At 35.4% G+C, this 20,433-nt stretch overlaps 5 protein-coding genes across 6 annotated transcripts; 3 read left to right on the forward strand and 2 right to left on the reverse strand.

The window, feature by feature from the left end:
• The first annotated feature begins 167 nt into the window (after positions 1–167).
• Positions 168–3,069, forward strand: LOC105643431 (ABC subfamily C protein). The gene is made up of 4 exons (XM_012228552.4): positions 168–1,300; positions 1,646–1,902; positions 2,221–2,430; positions 2,600–3,069. The coding sequence occupies exons 1-4, from the start codon at positions 199–201 to the stop codon at positions 2,723–2,725; spliced, it is 1,695 nt and encodes a 564-aa protein (XP_012083942.1). The 5' UTR covers positions 168–198; the 3' UTR covers positions 2,726–3,069.
• A 171-nt stretch (positions 3,070–3,240) lies between these two features.
• On the reverse strand, positions 3,241–4,754 carry LOC105643432 (ARM repeat superfamily protein). The gene is made up of 5 exons (XM_012228553.3): positions 4,427–4,754; positions 4,229–4,335; positions 3,998–4,142; positions 3,711–3,905; positions 3,241–3,613 (listed from the first exon to the last, which is right to left on the reverse strand). Exons 1-5 carry the CDS (start codon positions 4,631–4,633, stop codon positions 3,380–3,382), a joined length of 888 nt encoding a protein of 295 aa, XP_012083943.1. The 5' UTR covers positions 4,634–4,754; the 3' UTR covers positions 3,241–3,379.
• Positions 4,755–6,968: 2,214 nt separating this feature from the next.
• LOC105643433 (Tetratricopeptide repeat (TPR)-like superfamily protein) lies at positions 6,969–11,163 on the reverse strand. Of its 2 annotated transcripts, XR_002285469.3 has the most exons (3): positions 10,918–11,163; positions 8,045–10,835; positions 6,969–7,646 (listed from the first exon to the last, which is right to left on the reverse strand). XR_002285469.3 is itself a non-coding variant. In XM_020683036.3 (2 exons), the coding sequence occupies exons 1-2, from the start codon at positions 10,940–10,942 to the stop codon at positions 8,155–8,157; spliced, it is 2,706 nt and encodes a 901-aa protein (XP_020538695.1). In that variant the 5' UTR covers positions 10,943–11,163; the 3' UTR covers positions 8,042–8,154. The 2 variants fall into 2 exon arrangements, 1 of the variants encoding a protein (XP_020538695.1); XM_020683036.3 differs by lacking the exon at positions 6,969–7,646 and having other exon boundaries at positions 8,042–10,835.
• Positions 11,164–11,297: 134 nt separating this feature from the next.
• LOC105643434 (BTB/POZ domain-containing protein) lies at positions 11,298–17,614 on the forward strand. Its single transcript, XM_012228555.4, has 12 exons — positions 11,298–11,694; positions 11,845–12,028; positions 12,104–12,172; positions 12,260–12,358; positions 13,187–13,266; positions 13,367–14,171; positions 14,582–15,279; positions 15,984–16,068; positions 16,194–16,245; positions 16,366–16,415; positions 16,656–16,703; positions 16,809–17,614. Exons 1-12 carry the CDS (start codon positions 11,438–11,440, stop codon positions 16,983–16,985), a joined length of 2,604 nt encoding a protein of 867 aa, XP_012083945.1. The 5' UTR covers positions 11,298–11,437; the 3' UTR covers positions 16,986–17,614.
• Positions 17,615–18,280: 666 nt separating this feature from the next.
• Positions 18,281–20,258, forward strand: LOC105643435 (uncharacterized). Its single transcript, XM_012228556.4, has 3 exons — positions 18,281–18,508; positions 18,847–19,191; positions 19,315–20,258. The coding sequence occupies exons 1-3, from the start codon at positions 18,383–18,385 to the stop codon at positions 20,086–20,088; spliced, it is 1,245 nt and encodes a 414-aa protein (XP_012083946.1). The 5' UTR covers positions 18,281–18,382; the 3' UTR covers positions 20,089–20,258.
• The last annotated feature ends 175 nt before the right edge of the window (positions 20,259–20,433 follow it).

Genomic DNA, 20,433 nt, shown 5'->3' on the forward strand with positions numbered 1-20,433 from the left:
ATTTTTTGTTAAATTCTTCAATATAAATAATAATTTACTTGATGAATTAATTTTAATTTCCATTTCAATAATTGGTTTCATATGAAACTATATAATGTAACTCCATGGGCTGTGGTTTGGGTTTGGGCTAGGCCCAGCTTTCCCATTGTTTAAGAAACTCCGAACAGAGACTTACAAGCCCTTTTTCCTCCGCTTCCAATGGCGGGTTCCTATAGCGCCACCTTCCCTTTCTCTGCGCGTACCACAATCCCCACGGCCACCAGCCGTGGATTTCGACTTAAGCCGCTCCCCGCTATCTCTGTTTCTGCTTCATTTCCGTCTAACCGCACAAAGAGGAAAAATCACTTACGCCCTAAAATCCTCAAAACCCTAACTAAACCCTTCCCTACCGCTCCTCTCCCTCACATCTTTCTAGTAGAAAACATACCAGTACCCAATCCTATTTCGTTTCCATCCGCAAACGACGCCGTCTGCAAGGAAATTCCTAGCGAAAGTGTCCCTCCTGTAGAAGCAGATAATTTTTTGGAAGAATTTCCTGCATCGGAGACTATTGCCGCAGTTGGAGAACCGAGTGGCATAGTTAGTAAAATTTCTGCAAAGTCTGTGATAAAATACGGGGGTTATTTGGTTGGGATTTTTCTGTTTCAAAATTTTTTTGTTTGGTTGGTGGGAAATACTAATTCCCTGGAAAAAGAAGAGAGACGGATTGATTTTCGTGGTAAAGTGAATATTTTGCCAAATGGAAGCAATGTGGCTTACTTTGATGAAACGGAACTGGAAGAGAAAATCAGTGAAATTAGGGCAATGGCAAGAGAGGCAAGAGAGAAGGAGAAAACGGAGAGAAAGGAGGGTAATGAAGAGAGTGAAATTGAGAAGGAGATTGGTGCAAGATTGGCTAAGTTAGAGAAGAGATTGAATTCAAAGAGAGAAAAATTACCCGAATCGTTTATGAACTATTTAGGCCTTTTTGGAAATGAAAAAGAGGAAGATGGGATTGGTGAGAATAATTTGGAGTTGAAAGAGGATAAAAAACCACTTAGCTTCAAAAAAAAGCTTAAATTTAAGAACCCTTCAATGAACTCAAGGAGTAGTCCGAAAGGGTTTTCAGGTTCAAGGAGCTCTGGAAGGTCAAGGAGCGAAGATGGGAGCTTTCAAAATGGTGAATCAAGACAAATTGATCCTGGGACTATGAATATGGATAGCAGAAGGGAAGACATAAGCACTCAGTTGAATTCATCTCAAATAGATGTCAGCAAGTTGCAGAAGGAAAACCAGGATTTTACAAAGGAAATTCAGTCTGGTATGTAAATAAAATATTTTTGGGCGCATGATTCATTAATTTTTTATGTATAAATATTTTTTTATCCTTTTTCATTTATGTTTTTGAGGAAATGATGATATTCGTTTTATTGATCTGGGAAAGCAGATTCTTTTATACTGTGGATATTTTATATTTTTGGTTTGTGATGTACAATTATTACTTTAAGATAGATTTTAACTTGACATATAAATGGGGGCAAATTAAATTTCATGCTTAAAGGGAGATATTGATGATGTTGAACACTGGAATTTGCCACTTTTGCTATTTGATAAATTGCAGTTATAAAACTCTGTATGAACATAGGGTGATTGTACAAATTTTTAGGTTCTGCCCAGGATGCTAGAGAAGAAAGGTTGTCTAGTGAAGAGACAAAGTCACAGAAATCAAGGGATTTCGGGAGACATAATTCTCAAAGCTTAAGAACACAAAATCAGAGAACTGCTACAAAATTTGACGCCCCTGCTTCATCGAGCAGTAATGACAGCAGAAACCCTGGAAAGAGACAAGTGGAAAACAGAGTAGGGGATAAACAATCAGCTGCACAAACAAATTTGTGGTGGTCGAATCTTCCTTATCTTCTTGTACACAACTGAAACTGTGACTCTCTCTAATATTTCTCAATAATTTGAATTGATATATATATTTTTTATGTGCAATTCCAACCTAAAAACAACAATTGACCGATTCCAACAAAAATGAATAGTAACTTTGTCCTTTCTAAACCAATTAATGTAGGTTTTTACTTTGATTCCCTGTCATAAATTGGTTTTTAAAGTATAATTAGCTGTGCACTTAATCCTTCTAAACCTATTGCTTAATTTTTTAAATGTACAATAAACAACAATGAATTTCTTCAGTTAATTTTGTCAAGAAATAATTTTCTATGTGCTCAATTTCAGGGTATCCATATATGTAGAAGATCAGAAGATGAAAGACCAGAAGCACTTTATACTTTAAGAACACCTTCTCAAGCATATAATCAGGAAGAGTCATTCTGTGTAGTTGCTTTTGAGGACCATTTTGACGCCAATCACTTCTGCTATTTGCTTGAATGCTACTTTGAAGATTTAGGGGAATTCAGTGTTGATGTTGTGCCGCTGTCAACAAAAGTAAGTAACACGAATTGTATGACTAAGCTAAGCCTTTTGCAGGGCAGAGATTACCATGGTGGGATATATGATTTGTGGGCTGGGTATACAAGGGATTAGTATATGGATACTCTTTGGTGAGCCCTTTCATTAATTCTAATGTGATAAAGGAAAAATTGAACTCTTGCAGGAACTTCATGATGCAGTGAGATCTAACTCCCAGAAATTGATTGTTGTGAGGAAGGGGCAACTTAAGCTTTATGCTGGTCAGCCATTTGCAGAGGTTGAGAAAGCTTTGTACTCTTTGCTTGAATGAGATCAAGCACTGAGTTTGTGGAAGAAATAAATGATCAAGCTTGGGTTTCTCTTCAATCCGTTACGGCTGACAATATTCTTATGGAAGTTCCTCAATAGATTAGAGTTTAAGTTCTTGTATAGCCATAGAGATCTCTTGAATATGTGGACAATTTTCTGAGAGGAATTTAGTCCTGTTCAGAGGGTAAGCGCTTGTCCTGGTGCTGACAATTTTGTTTGCTATAACTGCGAATTTTAGAAAGATAGGCTAGATTGATTTTTACGAAGAAAGGGTTATGAAAATGAAGTACAAAAAACATGTATTATTTGAAATGTTCCTATGAATAAGAATTTTTGTTTTGAAAATTTTGATGTTCCGTAATAACCTAATGGCTGATTGTCCGCTTCTTTTTAGATGTTGATGACTCGCAAAATAACACCCCAAAAAAAGTGAAAAACCTACAAATATATATATATATATATATATATATATATATTCTTTTGCCAGTTCTCTCCAAGAGATATACGCTAATGTGATTAGCGCAGAATATCACTAGTTTTTATTACTGGATTCATGCAAAAATAGAATTTACATGAAATGGACCTACTACTAAACTTCGTTTTCATCTTTGTCCGTCAAGCAGTTTCTACCATGCCTTGTACAACTAGGCTAATTCTACTGTGAACTAGTAATTTTCACAATAGACTGAGAGTGAATGGTTGGCAAATTGAATTGGCAAAAGTTTTGCCACGTCTCCTGCTTCTGTTCTTCATTTTCCGTATATGCTTCGAAAATAGAAATAACAAGGTTTCTTGCTGCTTCTCTTGCCTCAGGCAGCCTATCATTCAACAAATCAGCAGCCATTTGTACAAGGGAAACCAGTCCAAACGCTTTCATTTCTTCCAAGCCCTGAAATAGGCACTATTTGTCAATATCATTTTACCTTACAAGCCAAAATAAGCAAATACCAGCCTGCATCAACCTTGTGAGTTAGCAAAAAAATTACCATATCGGAGACAGATTTGGAGATGCACATGGCAGCTTTGGCCCTGACTCTAAGGTTGGCATGGCTAACACAACCATGGAGCTTATGGAGCAGAGACAGCGGAGTCATGGACCTCACCATTGCATCTAATGCTCTTTCTGCTTCTTCACACACAAACCTTTTATCTTGAGAAGCTTTGAGGAGTAGTTGCAACAGCTGTACACCGACAAGACAAGGCTAATTCATTAACAAAAAAAGCCAAAGAAAAACAGTACAATCAACGAGAAAAAGGAAATAATTGGTCTCACTAAGTTGTCAAATGCATCAGTAGTGAAGTGAAGTAATTCATCTCCAAAAGCATTGAAAATATCAGATGAAGCCATTATTGAGGTCTTACACAAAGCACTTCTTGGGTTCTTCATGGCCTTTACCACCACCAACAATACCTTTTCCCTATACAAACCAGACATTAAGCATACTTCTTTAGCCTGTCCTATCACTAAAAAAAGACTTCATTTTTTCTAAGAAATAGTTCATACAAGATTGGGAGCAAGAGAGAGGAGTGATGAAGCGCAAATCGTCTAGCATTATTCAGCGATTCGCAAACCTTTGTCCAGTCCTTTGAATTTAAGCCTTCAATTAGGCCCTGCAAATTCAGAAAGTCAAGAGTCGGACCAAATACTGTGAAGAAACGAATGCAGAGGAACCCATTTGAGATAGAGCAACACGAGACTTACTTGGATCTTGGATTCAGGGTCTGGTATGGCTTTTAGATTTTCAGAAGATATATAATCGACAGTAGCATCTGCAGAAGCTGGCAGTGGAACCTTATTTTCATCATTTACAAACTCGGCCTGTTTTTGCATCTGAAGGGAAGCTTTTGCTTGCTTTTTGGGTCTTTCCGGTGTTATTGGAAGAGCATTATCAATGGGTCTCAATGCCATTTTTAAATTTTTCTGTAGGGTGGGGAGGTTGCGGACAGACTGAGAATTGATTTGAAGAATTTGATATGCTAAAAGGCGTTATTTACTTATTTATTGGTAGGTCTGCAAGGCAAATAGTCGAGGTATTGTTTTGCCTCTTTTAAAAATTTAAATTTTGAACAAAAGTTCAAAAGAGACGTTACACTTTGCAACGGTCGCCATTTTTTTCTTTTCAGAGGAATATCCAAAGCTGGTAAATCTAACAACAAAATTAAAAAGTCGGTAATGTTTGAATTATTTTTATATCTGATTCATGTTCAACCGCAGTCTTCTTCATGGTTTTGCCTATTGAAACGGTGCGAATGAAGTGTTTAGAAGTAATTTTCAAATTAAAAATAAATTGTTTCCCTGCATTTTTTAAGTTCTTTTTTCTTAATTAATATGAAAAGAAAAGGGATTTGATTTAATTTTTATACCTGTATAGAAACCAATGCTTATAGATTTTGATTTCACCATGAAACAAATATAATAATAAGAGAATATACTTAAAAATAGTATCATTTTTATTTTTAAAAAATACTTTCGCGGGAAAAATGAACAAATAATCTACATATTTAAATTTATCAATTATAATTTTTTTTTTGAATGTAATGTCAATTATAATTTTAAAAACTTAATCATATGAGTCATATATCACTAAATATTGAAATTTCATTGTAAATTATTCTTTTTTATTTTATAGTTTTTAATATTTAAAATTTAATCATTGCATTATTATGAAATTTTTATTTAAGTTTGAAAATTTAATGTTTATAATCTATATTTATCTATATTTTTATATTTATACCTAAATATTATTGTCACTACATCTATATTATATATATATTTATAAATATATCATATTCTTTATCTATTTATATCTCAACTATCTCTTTGCTTAATATTTCATTTCTTTATTTTTTTTAAATGGTTCTTTTTTTCTATATTTTAATTGGACCACTTAATATTTTTTAATTTAAATATTAATACTTATTTATGATAATTATGACTTTGAAAATCTAACTACATTTATTTCCTAGAGAAACTTTTAGTCAACCGAAATAGTTCAACATTTTTAGAAAAATGGTTTTCTATAGAAATGCTGAATCACGTTTATAGAACATCTTATTTATATATCTATATCTGTATATTTATCTATCTATATCTATTTTTATTATATATAAAAATGGAAATAAGGGAGAATAATGGTATTGTCATGCTGTCATTGTGAAATTTAGGCTTACTACGGGATTCGGGGGCCTTAAGCCCACCCAGGTCTTAGTGCAGGTCCGGTCCATGGAAATGGGTCGTAACATTAAGATATCCTAAAATAACTTTAGTCTTAGCTAATTAAAAAATTTTAACCTAAAAATATATATAATATTTCTATAATTTGATGGATGTTTTTTTTTTGACTTTTTTTAATAGATAAATATATATAGATAATTAAGCATTTCAAAATTTTAAATTTTTACTATTATTATCTTGTTATGTCTAATTATATTTTATTACATTATATTACTATGTAAATTATTAATAATAATTTATTATTTCTATAATTCAGCTTCAACATTTTTATTTTAAATAATATATGTAAATATGAGACATTTGAAATTTTACATTTTTTTTAGTTTATTTTAAATAAATATATCTAGATATTCAAATTTTGATTTAAAAAAGTATGATTAAAATTTTTTAATTACAAATTAACTCTAATTTGGTTGGCCAAAAATTAAGATAAAAAATCATTATTTTTAAACATCTCAAATTTTATTAATTATATTGATGTCATATATAATTCAAATCCTATTTCTATTAAAAAATATATAATTTTATTAATAATTTTTTAAATGCTTTCATGATTTTAATAGGCTCTAAATAAAAATAAAAATGAAAATTTATTATTATTTATTAATATTTAATTTGATATATTAGATTGGTTTTTATTCTATTATTAAAATATATTTATTTACTACAAAATATTACAGTGAAAGTTATTAACAAAACATGTAAATTAATTATATAATGATTTTCATAAATCAATTTGATTTTTATTTTTAAAAAAATAAGAGCAATTAACGTATAATAAAAACTGTACGAATCAATACGTAGACATATAACCAAAAAAAAAAAATATTTATGATATCTATAAAGTGTAATGCATTTTAACCACTCAATCTAAATAAGAATTTATACTTTAATAGTATATAAATAAAAAATCAAACGAACACGAAGAATGAGCATATAAAAAGCATAGTCAGCATAGTCAACCTGTCATAAAAAAGGCTAGTAATAATATAGAAACGGTGGCAAAAAATAAAGGCTCAATTGCAAATAATATAATTAGAGGAAGATACTTAATAATGTATATATCACATGTAAAATTATGGATAGCGGATTGTCTTATAAAATAATTGATAATGTATATATCACATGTAAAATTATCATGTAAAATTGGGGGCATGTCCAGTGAAATAATGTACATCAAACCTTAAATCCTCAGTTATTCTACAATCATTTTCCTGTTGCTCCAAATCCTCCATATCCTTGGCTGCTTCATATTGAGCACCTATGGGAAGGGCAATTGACTCCAACAAAATGGAATCAGAAAGCCAGAGAACTGATCGAACTTGCCAAAGCATCCTTTGTACCATGCCCGTATGAGAAATAGTAATGTCAAAAACCAGTATCCCGTACCATTTGCATGAGCATGATAGCAGGTGCAATTCCACAAGCAAGCGAAAAAGAAAATGAAAAAACAAAATTCATGATCACATTGCAAGCATCCTTTGTCAGGAGTAAACAAGAAGATCCAAACTCCACATGCACCCAGATGGGGAGTAAGATCCTTGTACTCGCCTGGCACTAATTTTCTGGAGGTAAATTGGTAAGTTTGACTTACAAGCTTATACCAGCTAGGATGTCATTTGTAGGTATGTGACCGCTGAATTTAACTTGCAGAGATGCTTGCAAAGAGGAAGCTTCAATTCATAACCTGGAGGATTTTTTTAAAATAAGTCATGAATTCAAGCATATATTAAGTAATAACATATATAATCTATTTTCTAAAAAATTATTTATAGGTTGAACACATCAATCTATTTGGTCAAATCATAGCTCGAGGTTCAACACCTAGGTTGTTTAATTAGTTTTTACAAGAGTATTCATCATGCTATCCATCAAAATGCGATATCAACAGTACATTAACAGGACCAGATACCCATGAAAAGGAAAAAGAAACACATTTTACAGTCCTAACAGCCGTGTTTGCAAACCAAATATTCATCAATTAGTCAGGACTAAAGAGAAAATGGCTCAGATGAACCACAAGCAAATGATAAATATTGAAAGCAATTTTTTGATAACTGTATAATCAATAAGATAAGAACATACCTTTGCAGAGAGCAACTATAGCCCCACTGAGGAAACGGATATGTAAATGATAAAGTGAGAAACAGATTATGATATCAAATGCCTTAGCATCGGATAAAATCATGATGATGTTACCAAGATCTTGCAGCATGTTGAGAATTTGCTATTTCCCTTAATACAGCCCCCACAATTGCTGCCTGTTCAAGACAACCAGCTGTATGCAGTGCATCCCCCAGAGCAATACAAGTTTTGGTATGTATATTAAAACCTTTCATCCGAGTTTCCTCGAAAAGCTTATATGCCTCCATTGCTCTGTTTGCATAACTCAATCCTTCTATTATAGCATTATAGCATGCAGAATCAGGCACACCCCCATTTGCCTTAAACCTTTCAAAAAGTGAATTAGCATCTGAAACGTTTCCAGCCTTTGCAAGTCCAGCAATCATAGTAGTGTAAGTAATGGTATTGGGTTTTAACCCTTGCTTTTGCATCTCTTGCCAAAACACAAAGGCCTTGTTAAATTTTCTAATCCTGCAGAGACCATTTATGAGAATGCTATAAGTTATATGATTGGGAGTGCATTTCAAGTTTTTCATGGATTGATAGCAGACAAGGGCTTCATTAGTTTCCTCTGCTTTCACCAATGCATCAAGCAAGCAATTCCATGTGTAGACATTGGGTGTTAAACCTCTTTGCATCAACTCTTCCATGATTAGGTATGCCTCATCAATTCTACCCACTTTTCCAAACCCATCAATGAGACTGCTATAGATAACAACGTTTAACTCTATGCCATTAGACTTGGCTTCTTCAAAGAGCATGTATGCTTCATCAAGCCTATCAATTTTGGCAAGCCCATCAATCACAGAACCATAGGTGACTACAGTTGGTTGGTGGCCCTTTGTTTTCATTTCCTCCAGCAGCTGATAAGCTTTATTCACCTTACCTGACTTGCAGAACCCATCAATAACAGTGTTGTAAGCACGGGTGTCCAGAATACAACCCTGGTCTTTCATTGCATAGAACAACTCATAAGTTTCACGTGCAAAACCAGCCTTCACTAGGCCATGAATTAGGATAGAATAACTTCGAACATCTGGAATGAATCCTCGAGCTTTTATTTCCTCAAACAAAGCCCTTCCTTTCTCAGTTTCACCAGCTTTGAAAACACAATCCATGTAGGTATTAAGAAGCATGAGATCAGGAGAACAACCTCCACGGAGCATTTCCTTGTATATCTTGTGACCATCCTCCTGCCGGCCACACCTGAAGAAGTTTCTAATGAGGGATGTATACACAATTGGACTTGGGATTCTATCAGAATCCAACATCTGTTCATAAAGCCTGTAGGCATCATCTAACCTACCTTGTTTGCCCAAACCATCTATAAGCGAACAGAAAGTAACCTCATTTGGTGTGCAAACATTATGATCCATTCCTTCAAATATAGAACAGGCCTCATCAAGTTTGTTAGCTTTACATAGTCTGTCAATCATTATGTTTACAGTCATGACATTAGGAAATAAACCAGCTTTTCCCATTGCATCACGAACCTTGAAAGCATCCTCAACTTGTCCTGCTTTGCATAGCATGTCTATTAGAAGATTATATGTTACATAATTGGGAACCGCATCTTTCTTCATCTCCTCAAAGATTCTTGATGCCTCCTCTAATCTTCCCATCCTCCCAAGGGATGTCAGTATGCAATTGTATGCAATCACACTTGGAATGCACCCCTTTGCCTTTTGTCTCTCAAGTAAACCATATGCCTCATCAAACTTCCCAGCTGATCCATAACCCATAATCAATGTGTTGTAAGCATACGCACAAGGAACTTTTCTGTTTTCTTCCATCTGCTCAAATATTTCCACAGCTTCATCCAGTCGGTTTGCTTTGCAAAGAACACCTATCATGCTGGTATAAGTAACGTCATCAGGCAACAAACCATTTGCTTTCATCTCATGAAAGAATTTCCAGGCCATATCCACTTTACCCACCTTACCAAAGCAATCTATACAGACATTATATAGAACAATGTCAGCATCAAAACAATTGCTTCTCATCTCATCCAACAAGGAGAGAGCAGCATCAAGACGACCCTCCTTGGCAAATACACGAATCACAGTTGTAAACAAATGTATACTTAATTCATAACCTAGTTCCTGCATTTGATGAAAAAGAGTAAGCATAAGGTCAGACTCATGAGCTCCAGCTAAAGCACCAATCAAAGTCGTATAAGCTGAAAATGCAGGGCGAAATTTGAATTTCCTCATGCATTGAAGAAGATCGAAAGCTTCTCTGAGCTTCTGCGACTTGACACAGCTCAAAATTAACTCAATGCACGTGTTAGTCGATGGGCCAAATCCAGCGATACTCATTTCTCCTAGAATTTGTTCGAAATATTCAAACTTTCTCGTTTTAGCCATTACCATTATAAGTGAATTGTATGCCTCTGGACATAGTGCCTGGTCAGTTTTTTTCTCAGCCCATCGAAAATAATTTACTGCTTGATTAACATCCTTCAGCCTCCTTAAGACTCGAATAACACATTCTGGTTTAGGACTTTCATCAAGCATGGACAAAGCATTCTCAACATCGGGTCCCCAAGTACCACCTTCCAAAATACGGCATACACCATCCACTTCTTTCTTTACGCTGTCAATACTTCTCCAGTTTTCTTGACTATTCCTATCCATAAACGAAGAGAATTTCCCACCCAATTCAGAAGAAGAAGGGCCATTAGATAAAGAAACCAAATTCCTCGAATTGGTAAATATGTACAAGCACTTCGAATCACACCTCAATATTGCTCCTGAAAGAGAAATTTAAGTTGATACAGTTAGAATTTTGAGCTCATCAGAAAATGGAACAAGAAGCAGCAGCGCCCGGTTTACCTGGATTCCTCAAGATCATCTTCATATATGCATCTCTGTCCAGCAGCTATGCCTTTTATCTTCCAGATCTGTCCTGAGTTTTAGGGTTTAGGGTTTAAGAGTATGCATGTGAGTTGAACACGAGAGAGTAAACCAGAGACGAAGAAGACGACGGGAATCCAAAACCGTACCGTGCAATATCACAAATTATTCACTTATTGATCGTCAACTAAAAATTGATGCCTCGCTTTCTTAAAAATATTACAATATATAAAAAATGAAAAAGTTCACTTAATTTATACCCTGTTAAAACGCGCCGTTTCTTCCAATTTTATAGTCTTGAAAACGCTGCGTTTTTATCTGCGACTTTTGTGTGTCTAATGTCCCGTACAAATCAGAGTCTGCCTGATGATGGATTAATTTTAACGGCATTTCCAAATACACACTCATAAAAGCTTTTTTCTGCTTTACAATGGCTTCTCCTCTACTTTGATCGCAACTCTCTTTACTCAGAACAGCAAAAGAACCTCAAATTCTAACAATGGAAGGTCAATATGCACAGCAACCTCGCACTTATGGACCGCACCAGATGAAAATGACGATTCAGCCCTCGCAGCACTCTGACAATGACCGGAGCAGTAGCGAGCTCCGTGCACTAGATTGTAATCTCTCTTCCCTCTGTGACCACATCCAGATGGAGGGCTTTAATTCCGGCTCCTTCTCCGATGTCGTCGTTCACGCTATGGGCTCCACCTACCACCTCCATCGTCTCATCCTCTCTCGCAGTTCATATTTCAGGTTCTAAATTTATCTCTTAATTTGATCGATTCATTGAAGATATAAATTTCATAGTTACTTGAATGTGGATTGTGCCTGTGGAATAATTTCATTTTATTAAGTTACTAATTAGTGAGAGAGACTCTGTCGTTTTAATAATGTGTTTGTTAGGAACATGCTACATGGTCCTTGGAAAGAAGCTAGTTCTCCTGTTGTGAACTTGCATGTGGATGATAAGAATGTTAATGGGGAGGCAATAACTATGGCTTTGGCTTATCTTTATGGGCATCACCCCAAGTTTAATGATAACAACGCGTTTCGTGTCTTGGCTGCTGCTTCCTTTCTTGACCTTCAGGTATCACATTACTGGTTCCCAGATTCTTGAGTCTGATTCTTAAGTATCATTCTTTATGTTTTGATTGCAATGCAGGATTTGTGTGCTATATGCACAGACTTCATTATATCTGAACTGTGGACTTCTAACTTCTTGGCATATCAGGTTAAGTTGGATTTTTGCTACTTCTTTATGCACCAGTATATGGTGCTTCCATAGTTTCAGATACTGAGGAATCTTTTTGCAAGTCAGGTATTTGCAGAGAGCCAAGATTATGGTTTACATGGAGAGCGTGTAAGAAATGCTTGCTGGGGCTACCTTTGTCAGAGTGGTGCCATGGAATTGAAAGAGGTAAAAGTCGAAGTAATTAATATTTAATTACATGTATGCATTGTGGGTTTCAGCGGTTATTGCCCTTTTTATCTTTGAAGATTACTTCCTCTCTGTTTTAGGGAAGGAAGATATAATTTATGGCAATGCAATATAAAATATAAATAGAATCAGACAAAGTTCATAACTCCTGAATTTATCAACAATGCAAGTATAATAGATTATGGTTCACACCAGAAGCATTGAGATTTCCATTCATTGTTTGTTAGAATCAACATCATCAAATGCCACAGGGATTACTGATTAGATATACTCAGTAATACCTTTGTGAATCTTCTTATGAAACCACTATGATTTCATGCTGCTGTGAAAATTCATAAGTGTTGCAGTATTGAGTATTAATGTTCAAATCATAGAGAACCTACAAAAATAAGAGAAGTCATTATAAATGATTCATCATTCTCAGAAACTTTGTTGATTATGATTTTAAGTTTTGAGGAACACATTTTGTCTTTTTTTTTTCCCCTCTGTTAAAACATGTCTTCTCAGAATTTTAGAATTTGTGAAAATGTTATAGTGAATGTTCTTTTTTGTTGCATGATTTATTAACATTTCAATCTAGTGTACTTCTCAGTGGATTGTACTAAAATTTCAACTTAGCTTGCTTAATTTTTGTCCATTTTGTGGAAATTTCCAGTTTATGATGCAACTACAATCTTTTAACACAACTGCAGTTCGATCCTGTTTTTAAACTGTGTTATTTTTCAAAGATTTCAATTTATTCATGTGATCATCTTTTGACATTTGGTCAACCATCTTTTTGAATTATTTATCCTTTCATTTTGATAGGTGCTTCCCAAGCTTTCTTCTCAAACTCTGCATGCATTACTGACCTCAGATGAATTATGGGTACCTAGTGAAGAGAAACGGTAAGAGGTGTAGGTTGGGTTGCTGCAGAATTGGGTTTACTGGACACTGGTTGAAGTCTTGATTAGGTTGGATAATCCATGTTTTCTTTTCTGTTAAAAGGTTTGAATTGGCACTATACACACTTCTTGCAAAAGGTGCTCTTTGCAAGACAGAACATGCTGAGCAAGGAAATTCTACTCCAGAGATGGATGTGGGTATTCATTCTGACTCCTCCAAAGCAAAAGGAAAAAATTTGGTCGATAATTGCCCTAGAAAGAGGACAGAATCAGAGCTAGGACAATGTTTAAAAGATGAGCTAAAAGGCCAAAGCATGATTCATGGTCATATGGTTGAACTTATTGATTCCATGGATGACTACCAAGTAGTAGTTTCTGATTCCAAACAGCCAAATTTGGACACTGTACATCCTCATGGTGTGGAACAATCTTCATCATTGTGTAGCAAGTTCTCAGAAATGAATGGAAATAGAACCTCATGTTGTTATGGTGAAATGCCAATCGGTGTTGGAGCAAGTGGACTAGGGACCAGTGGGTTGGCCGTGGAGGGGCCATCTGAAGCAGGCTCATACAATTTGAATAACAACAATTGGGTTTCAGGTGATCAATCTAGGCATTGCACATCAATGGAACAGTCTTGCGATGGAATCATACTCAATGATTGGGGAAGATGCAGTGTGACTCCTCTTTCATGGGGCGGAAGAGTTGTGGGAAGAAGACAGGTAAAAAGTTATGCTAAAGGGAATTTTGTGGTCCATGGCGAGGACTATGATACTTTTGTCAATATATTTGAAGGGGGTTCACTTTTATATTGTAACATGTCTTTTGAGGCACTTTTGAATGTGAGAAAACAGCTTGAAGAATTGGGTCTTCCTTGCAAAGCTGTGAATGATGGTCTTTGGCTTCAGGTTTGTTATTGAAATCTGTTTGCTTCTAATATTTTTGTTTCTTCACCATATATTGAAAGTTTACCTGTGTATAACAAAGATATTGAGAAATGGTCAATTTTTCTTCTTTTATCTCACTAATTGAGTCATTCGCTTGGTTCTCAGACTGAATTTCGGAAGTCATGTGGTCACCTCATCCCTAACCATCTGGCCTATCGCAGTTTCTTTAAATAGACAATTTTTGGTTCAATCTAGAAAATCAGTACTGGTTGATAATACACCTAAATCTGTCCTTTCTCTCTGTCAATTGGAAGATGTAAAATTTACATATTTTCTGTCTTGATTAAAGCATTTGTTTTCTCATGAGCCACTGTCTTTACTTGTGGCTTTTATTATTGATTTTTAAAGTTTTTCATTTGTTTATTACATAGATGCTTTTAAGTCAAAGGGTGCAAGAAATTGGTTTAGATACCTGTAAAGTTTGCTGCTTTGCAAGTATGGCATGCACTTGCAGGCAACCATTTGGCTTTTCACAAGGAGTTACCACAACAGGTTATTACATGCAAGAGCATGAGCACAATAATTCTCCTGGTAGCACAGGAAATATATATGTTGCTGATTCTGCTCAAGGTGAGGGTAGTGGCCTACTTAGACCAGTACGAGTGCATGTTAGGGGACCTATTGATGGTCTTGCTGGTATTGGACGTGGAACTACATTTGTTCCAACTGCTGCATGGCCTCCTACACGTTTTGTCTTTTCCCGTGTGCCCTTTAATATTGGCAACAGAAATTGCCAGCAATCTATTGCTAATGAAGATTCAGAGAGTAGAACTGATCACAATGGAGATCTATCAGTAGACGGGTTGACTGCCGCTTTGGTTGGTTTAAGCCAAGGAGTTAGCAACACCACAAATGTTCATGGAGAGCATACGGAGAGAGGGTATGAGACTGAACTGCAAGGAAGATTGTCTGGAATGTCTATTTCAGCACCAAGTACAAGTGGTATTGCCGTCCAGATGCTTGATTCACCAGAACACGCTATTGGAATTGACTGGGAGAACACAAACAGTTCCTCTATATCTTTAGATATGAAAACCCCTTTAAGCCATTTTCCTCCATTCCGTTTTGGGTAAGTTATGTATTTTTTCTATGGCTATTTATGCATATTTCTTAGCGTTAGTAATTTGTTTCTGGAAAGACACCATGTTGGGAAGCTTCTGCCAACTGTCTGGAGATGTACTGAATCCTTTTGGCCACTACCACCTGGATTTTTCAAATGAACTATACAACTGGAGGTAGATCTCCTCTTTCCAATAAATTCCCTGTCCCACCTAGAATTTGAACCGAAGACCCTCTGGTGAAATTTGAAGTCTTGATAGGGACCCACCCCAAGGAATTGAACATCATTCTTTATTGCTCATTTCTTTTTCTTGAATTGCCAGTTCATTTTATTGTATTAGTTGTGTACACAAAAAAAAAAAAAATAAATAAATCTTGTTGGCAACCATTTCTCTCAATTCCCTTTGAAAATGAATGTTGTAAAATGAAAGACATTGAAAATGAAGTCCTTTGACCTGACATATGGCATATCAGAAAGTCTTGCTCAACTTCATCTGCTAGTCTTAAAGAGGGGTTGTCATGATTTTGGCCTATCCTCATAGTTTCGATGACAGTTCCACTTCTGCAACATCATTTTCTTTTCTCTCTCTCTCTCTCTCTCTCTCTCTCTCTCTCTCTATATATATATATATATATATATATATATATATTTAATGATTGGTTTTCCCTTACTTTTTTGCCATTTTTTTGTCTGAATTGGCTATGGCACGACAGGGTTGAATTTGAGGATGTGCACAGGCTCAGTGATGGCCAAGTCAAGCACTCTCCAGAATATTTTTATGCTGGTTCTTTGTGGAAGGTATCTGAAATATCAAAAACTACATCCAGCATGTGGAAGTTTCTAAATGTCTATGAGGCTTTGTTTTTTCACTTTTTATTGTTTTTGTTTTGGGTAAACTTTACACGATCTGTCTGATTTTTTAGGTTAGTGTTCAGGCGTTTAACGATGAAGATCCTCAAGGACGCAGGACCCTTGGTAATATTTTATTGACTATAAACTATTACTTTTGGCTACATGCTACTCTATGTTTATCAGGGTGAAAAAATAAATTATTTTCCATTAATCCAATCGTATAAACGTCTTGAAACTTTTCAGGATTGTTTCTTCACCGACGCAAGGCAGAGATTACTGACTCGCTTAGAAAGGTTAGTATTACCCATAGCAAATCAAAGTCTTAGGTGGTCTGTTCGATCAATTATGGAAATATATTCTTTCTTATTCTTTTTGCAGTTCTTTCAGCTTCAATTTTTTTATGACATCTTTCATGTTTTGTACTTTTCTTTGTCATTGTCGTATCCCCTTAGGAAACTGCCTGAGTATTTTAACTTTTTACTTATAATTAAAGTTTTCAATTGGCACTCAAGACGAACACTACTTGTTTTCAGGTCCATATGTATGTGGACTCTCGTGAAAAGGTCACTGCTCGTTATCAGGTGAACTTACAACTGAACAAACTGTTGTCAACATAATTATATGCATATTGGTAATGCAATAATATGCGGTAATAACGAGGGATTTGCAATGCTTTCATTTTTCAGCTCATATGCCCATCAAAGAGAGAAGTTATGGTGTTTGGAAGCTTTAAACAGCGGGGAACTCTTTTACCGAAAGCTCCTAAGGGATGGGGCTGGCGTACTGCTTTGCTATTTGATGAGCTTGCGGAACTTCTCCAAAATGGGACTTTGCGAGTGGCTGCTGTAGTGCAGCTTGTGTAAATTTTAAAAGGTATACCCAAGTTCTCTGCAGGGAAAAGTGGCACCTGAGTTCTTAGCAGCTATAAGAAGGTTGATTCTCTAAAGCAAGTTCAAATTGGTCTCCAGTGCTGTTTCAGATGTAAACCATGGAGTACCCTTGCATTCATTGCTTCCTATTCCTAAAAATTTTATTGATATATTCTGAGTCGCATCATGCAATGCCATTTTTAATTATAGAAGATGCTCTGCTACCAGGGATCAAGCTGAACTGAACTGAATGGTTGAGCTCTGGTGGTTGGATTTTCAAGAGAGGAGGCCTTACTGACATTTTTAGTTTCCATCGTGTGTATTTATTATAGAAACAAAATATATGTGAATAGATTATGTTCTGCATATATCAAAGCCATCACTGGTTCTGCAAGCTTACATAGTGTTGGACTGTGTATTGTCTCTGTTTTATGAAAATGTTCACAGTTTATGACAATGTGTAGACGGAGCTCAACACAAACGCGAAATTCACTCACTGTTTGCAGAAATTGGAACCGTCGAGTGTCGCCTTAAGTTTGAAACCATTGCTGTAATATAAATAGAGAAAATTATGATTTTGTTCTTATATTTTTTGAAATATATCATTTCGTATTTATTTTTTCCTTCTGTTACACTATCCTTATGCTAATACCTTTATACGGTCAAAATCAACTATTTTATATATACTTATCAAAATTAATTAAGGTCTTTATATTTAACTGAAAAAGTACAAAAAGATAAAATAGTGCAATAAAGATAAAAGATAGAGAGGAAAACAATGAATGTTTTAAAATATAAGGGCTTCTTGTATATTATAGCAAAATAAAATAATAAATTCGTGATTTTCTCTATAAAATATGACAAGAAACAATTTTTAGATAAAATTATCTTCTTCTAATCCAAAAAAAATTTGTAGCCACGTCATGCTGATTGGATATCGTATGTTACATTAATTAATTAATTTAACCGAAAAAAGTGATTGTCTTTTGTCGTTTATTTTTGGATGCGTAGCCTCTCCGAGAACGATATTTGTGTCTACCTGGAAAGGTAAGTTGCCAGTGATTTTGTTGAGAGGTTGTCGTTACATTGATCAAGGGAAAAGTGCCTGCCTCCAATTATTTCTAAAGATTCGCCTTCCGCCTGTTCTGACAAAACGACACGTCGTCTTCAGTTGGGTCGTTCACTCGGATAGGCTGGAAAGTTGCCAAAAACTCGTAAACGTCTTGCTTCGACGACTGTCGTCTAAAATCATTTAAGAACAGTATAAATGTGTGGTTGTTTGGCCTTTTTCATTTGACGCGTCTCTCCCTCCCAATCTTCAATCATCTCTCAACCAGTAAAGGAAAAAGCAAAAAAAAAAAAAAAAAAGAAAAAGAAATGCAATCTCTGAAATGCAGAAAATCTCAATTGAAACCAAAACCCTAATCTCTAGTCTTTCTCAATCTGTCCCAAAGGCCGAGGCTGGGCCGATGAATGATGATTTCCTCTACACATATCAAGTAGAAAGATTTAAATCGGTGAGTTATGCTGCCTTCTAATGCGCTTCCCGGGAATGCTGTGCAAATTTAATTTCTCTTTGATTTGTACATGAATTGCAATAGTGATTATTATTGGGTAGAGATAGAGTTAGTTTCTCTCTCACTTGAGCAATGAAGAATTTTTGGCTCATTTTTACTGGTATCCGTGAAGTTTTGACATGCTAATTTCCGCCTGCTTTTGGTATTACGATGCTCACGAGCCAATTGTTTATGTCCTGCTCATGGTTTGATCACTATCATTTGCTTCTGGGTTGTCTATCATTGTGCTGGAAATGGATGTTTGATTTGTGATGGTAGAAAATTTATTTTCATTGCAGATGGGAAAGAACAAGCAAGGTCAGGAAAATGAAAATAGAGCTACTAAGGCTGTATGGAATAAGGAGATGGTGCATATATTTTGTGATATTTGTATTCGAGCCTTCCAAATGGGCATGCGACCTGGAACTCACTTTACAAAGCAAGGATGGAAGTATATAATTAAACACTTCCAGAAGGAGAGTGGACAAAATTTTAGCAAAAAACAATTGAAAAACAAGTGGGATGGAAGTAAAAAGGAATGGAAACTTTGGAAAGCTTTGATAAGCGAAGAAACTGAAATTGGTTGGGATCCAAAGAAACAAACTCTTGAAGCCTCTGATTCTTGGTGGGATGAAAAGATTAAGGTTAGTTTTGATTCATGGATCATGATGTTATGGATTATGATCATGCATGTGCAATCTCTTTTGTAATTTTGGGATTCACTTTTTTTCCATTTTTTTTGTTTTTTATTTTCTTTAATAATGTAGGCTATGCCAGCAGCTAAAAAGTTCCAAAATGCGGGTATTGAACCTGAACTTTGTGCAAAATATGATGTCATGTTCATGGATACAGGGGCTACTGGAAATTGTGCTTCAACTCATTCAATAGTTGTTCTGCAAAATGATAAGGATGGCAATGATGAATCACCTAGTAATAATGTTATGCCATCGGAATCAGATAAGGATGGCAATGAAGAGTCACCCAGTAGTAATGACATGCAGTTGGAAGGGAGTGGCTATTCAAGAAGTGAACCTAATTTTGTTGATAGTTTGGAGCAAATTATGGATGGTGCAAATATGTCATCAGCAATGTTGGATGGTGCTAATGTTTCATCCGCTCTACCTACTCAATGCATACAAGCCACTTTAGACCAAGATGCCATGTTGCTCGAGGGGCAAAGGAAAGAGAGAAAACAGAGAAGGAATGATGAGTTTGATATACAAGTTGATATGACTAAGAAACTCAAACTCGGGAGGAGGCAATTGGAAGGATTAGCAAAGTTATCTCAGCAAATTAACAGATTGATGGCCACCGTCGAAAGTAGTAGTGTAACTTCCAAGAGAACTGATCTACCAGGATGTAGCATACCTGAGGTTTTAGCTGACCTACATTCTATGCCAGAGATTGTGAAAGGCAGTGAACTTCATTTATTTGCTACAGACTTGTTTCTATCCAGGGCAAAGAGAGAGGTTTATGCTTCCTTAGGGGAGTCGGATGTCAAATTAACTTGGCTAAAGTATCAACATGCAAAGTCCTCTTGATATATAGCTTGACTGTAGGTTGTCCTGTGCAGAAATCTTTATTGTTTCCTTAACTCCTGGCGTGAAATTTAGAGCTACATCATTTTTTAACATTTTTGGTGTCTTTTGCGTATAATTGTTTTTCAGATAGAATGAATTAATAATATATTTTCTTTGTTTTATGTCATTTATTCCTCTGTGTTTTGCCTTCATAGAGGCATACTATTTATCAGATAGCAAAGATGATAAAACTTTATGCTTTTTTGATACTTCTGGCTCTATAGCGCTGTTGTTGGAACTTAGAAGAGCATTCAAGTTCAGTTTTCTCTCGTGGTTTCTCTAGTAGATAAACCAAAAGAAAATGGA

This window comes from Jatropha curcas, chromosome 7 (assembly GCF_041381405.1).
Source record: "Jatropha curcas cultivar XTBG-Jc1 chromosome 7, XTBG_Jcur_1.0, whole genome shotgun sequence".
Lineage (NCBI taxonomy): Eukaryota > Viridiplantae > Streptophyta > Magnoliopsida > Malpighiales > Euphorbiaceae > Jatropha > Jatropha curcas.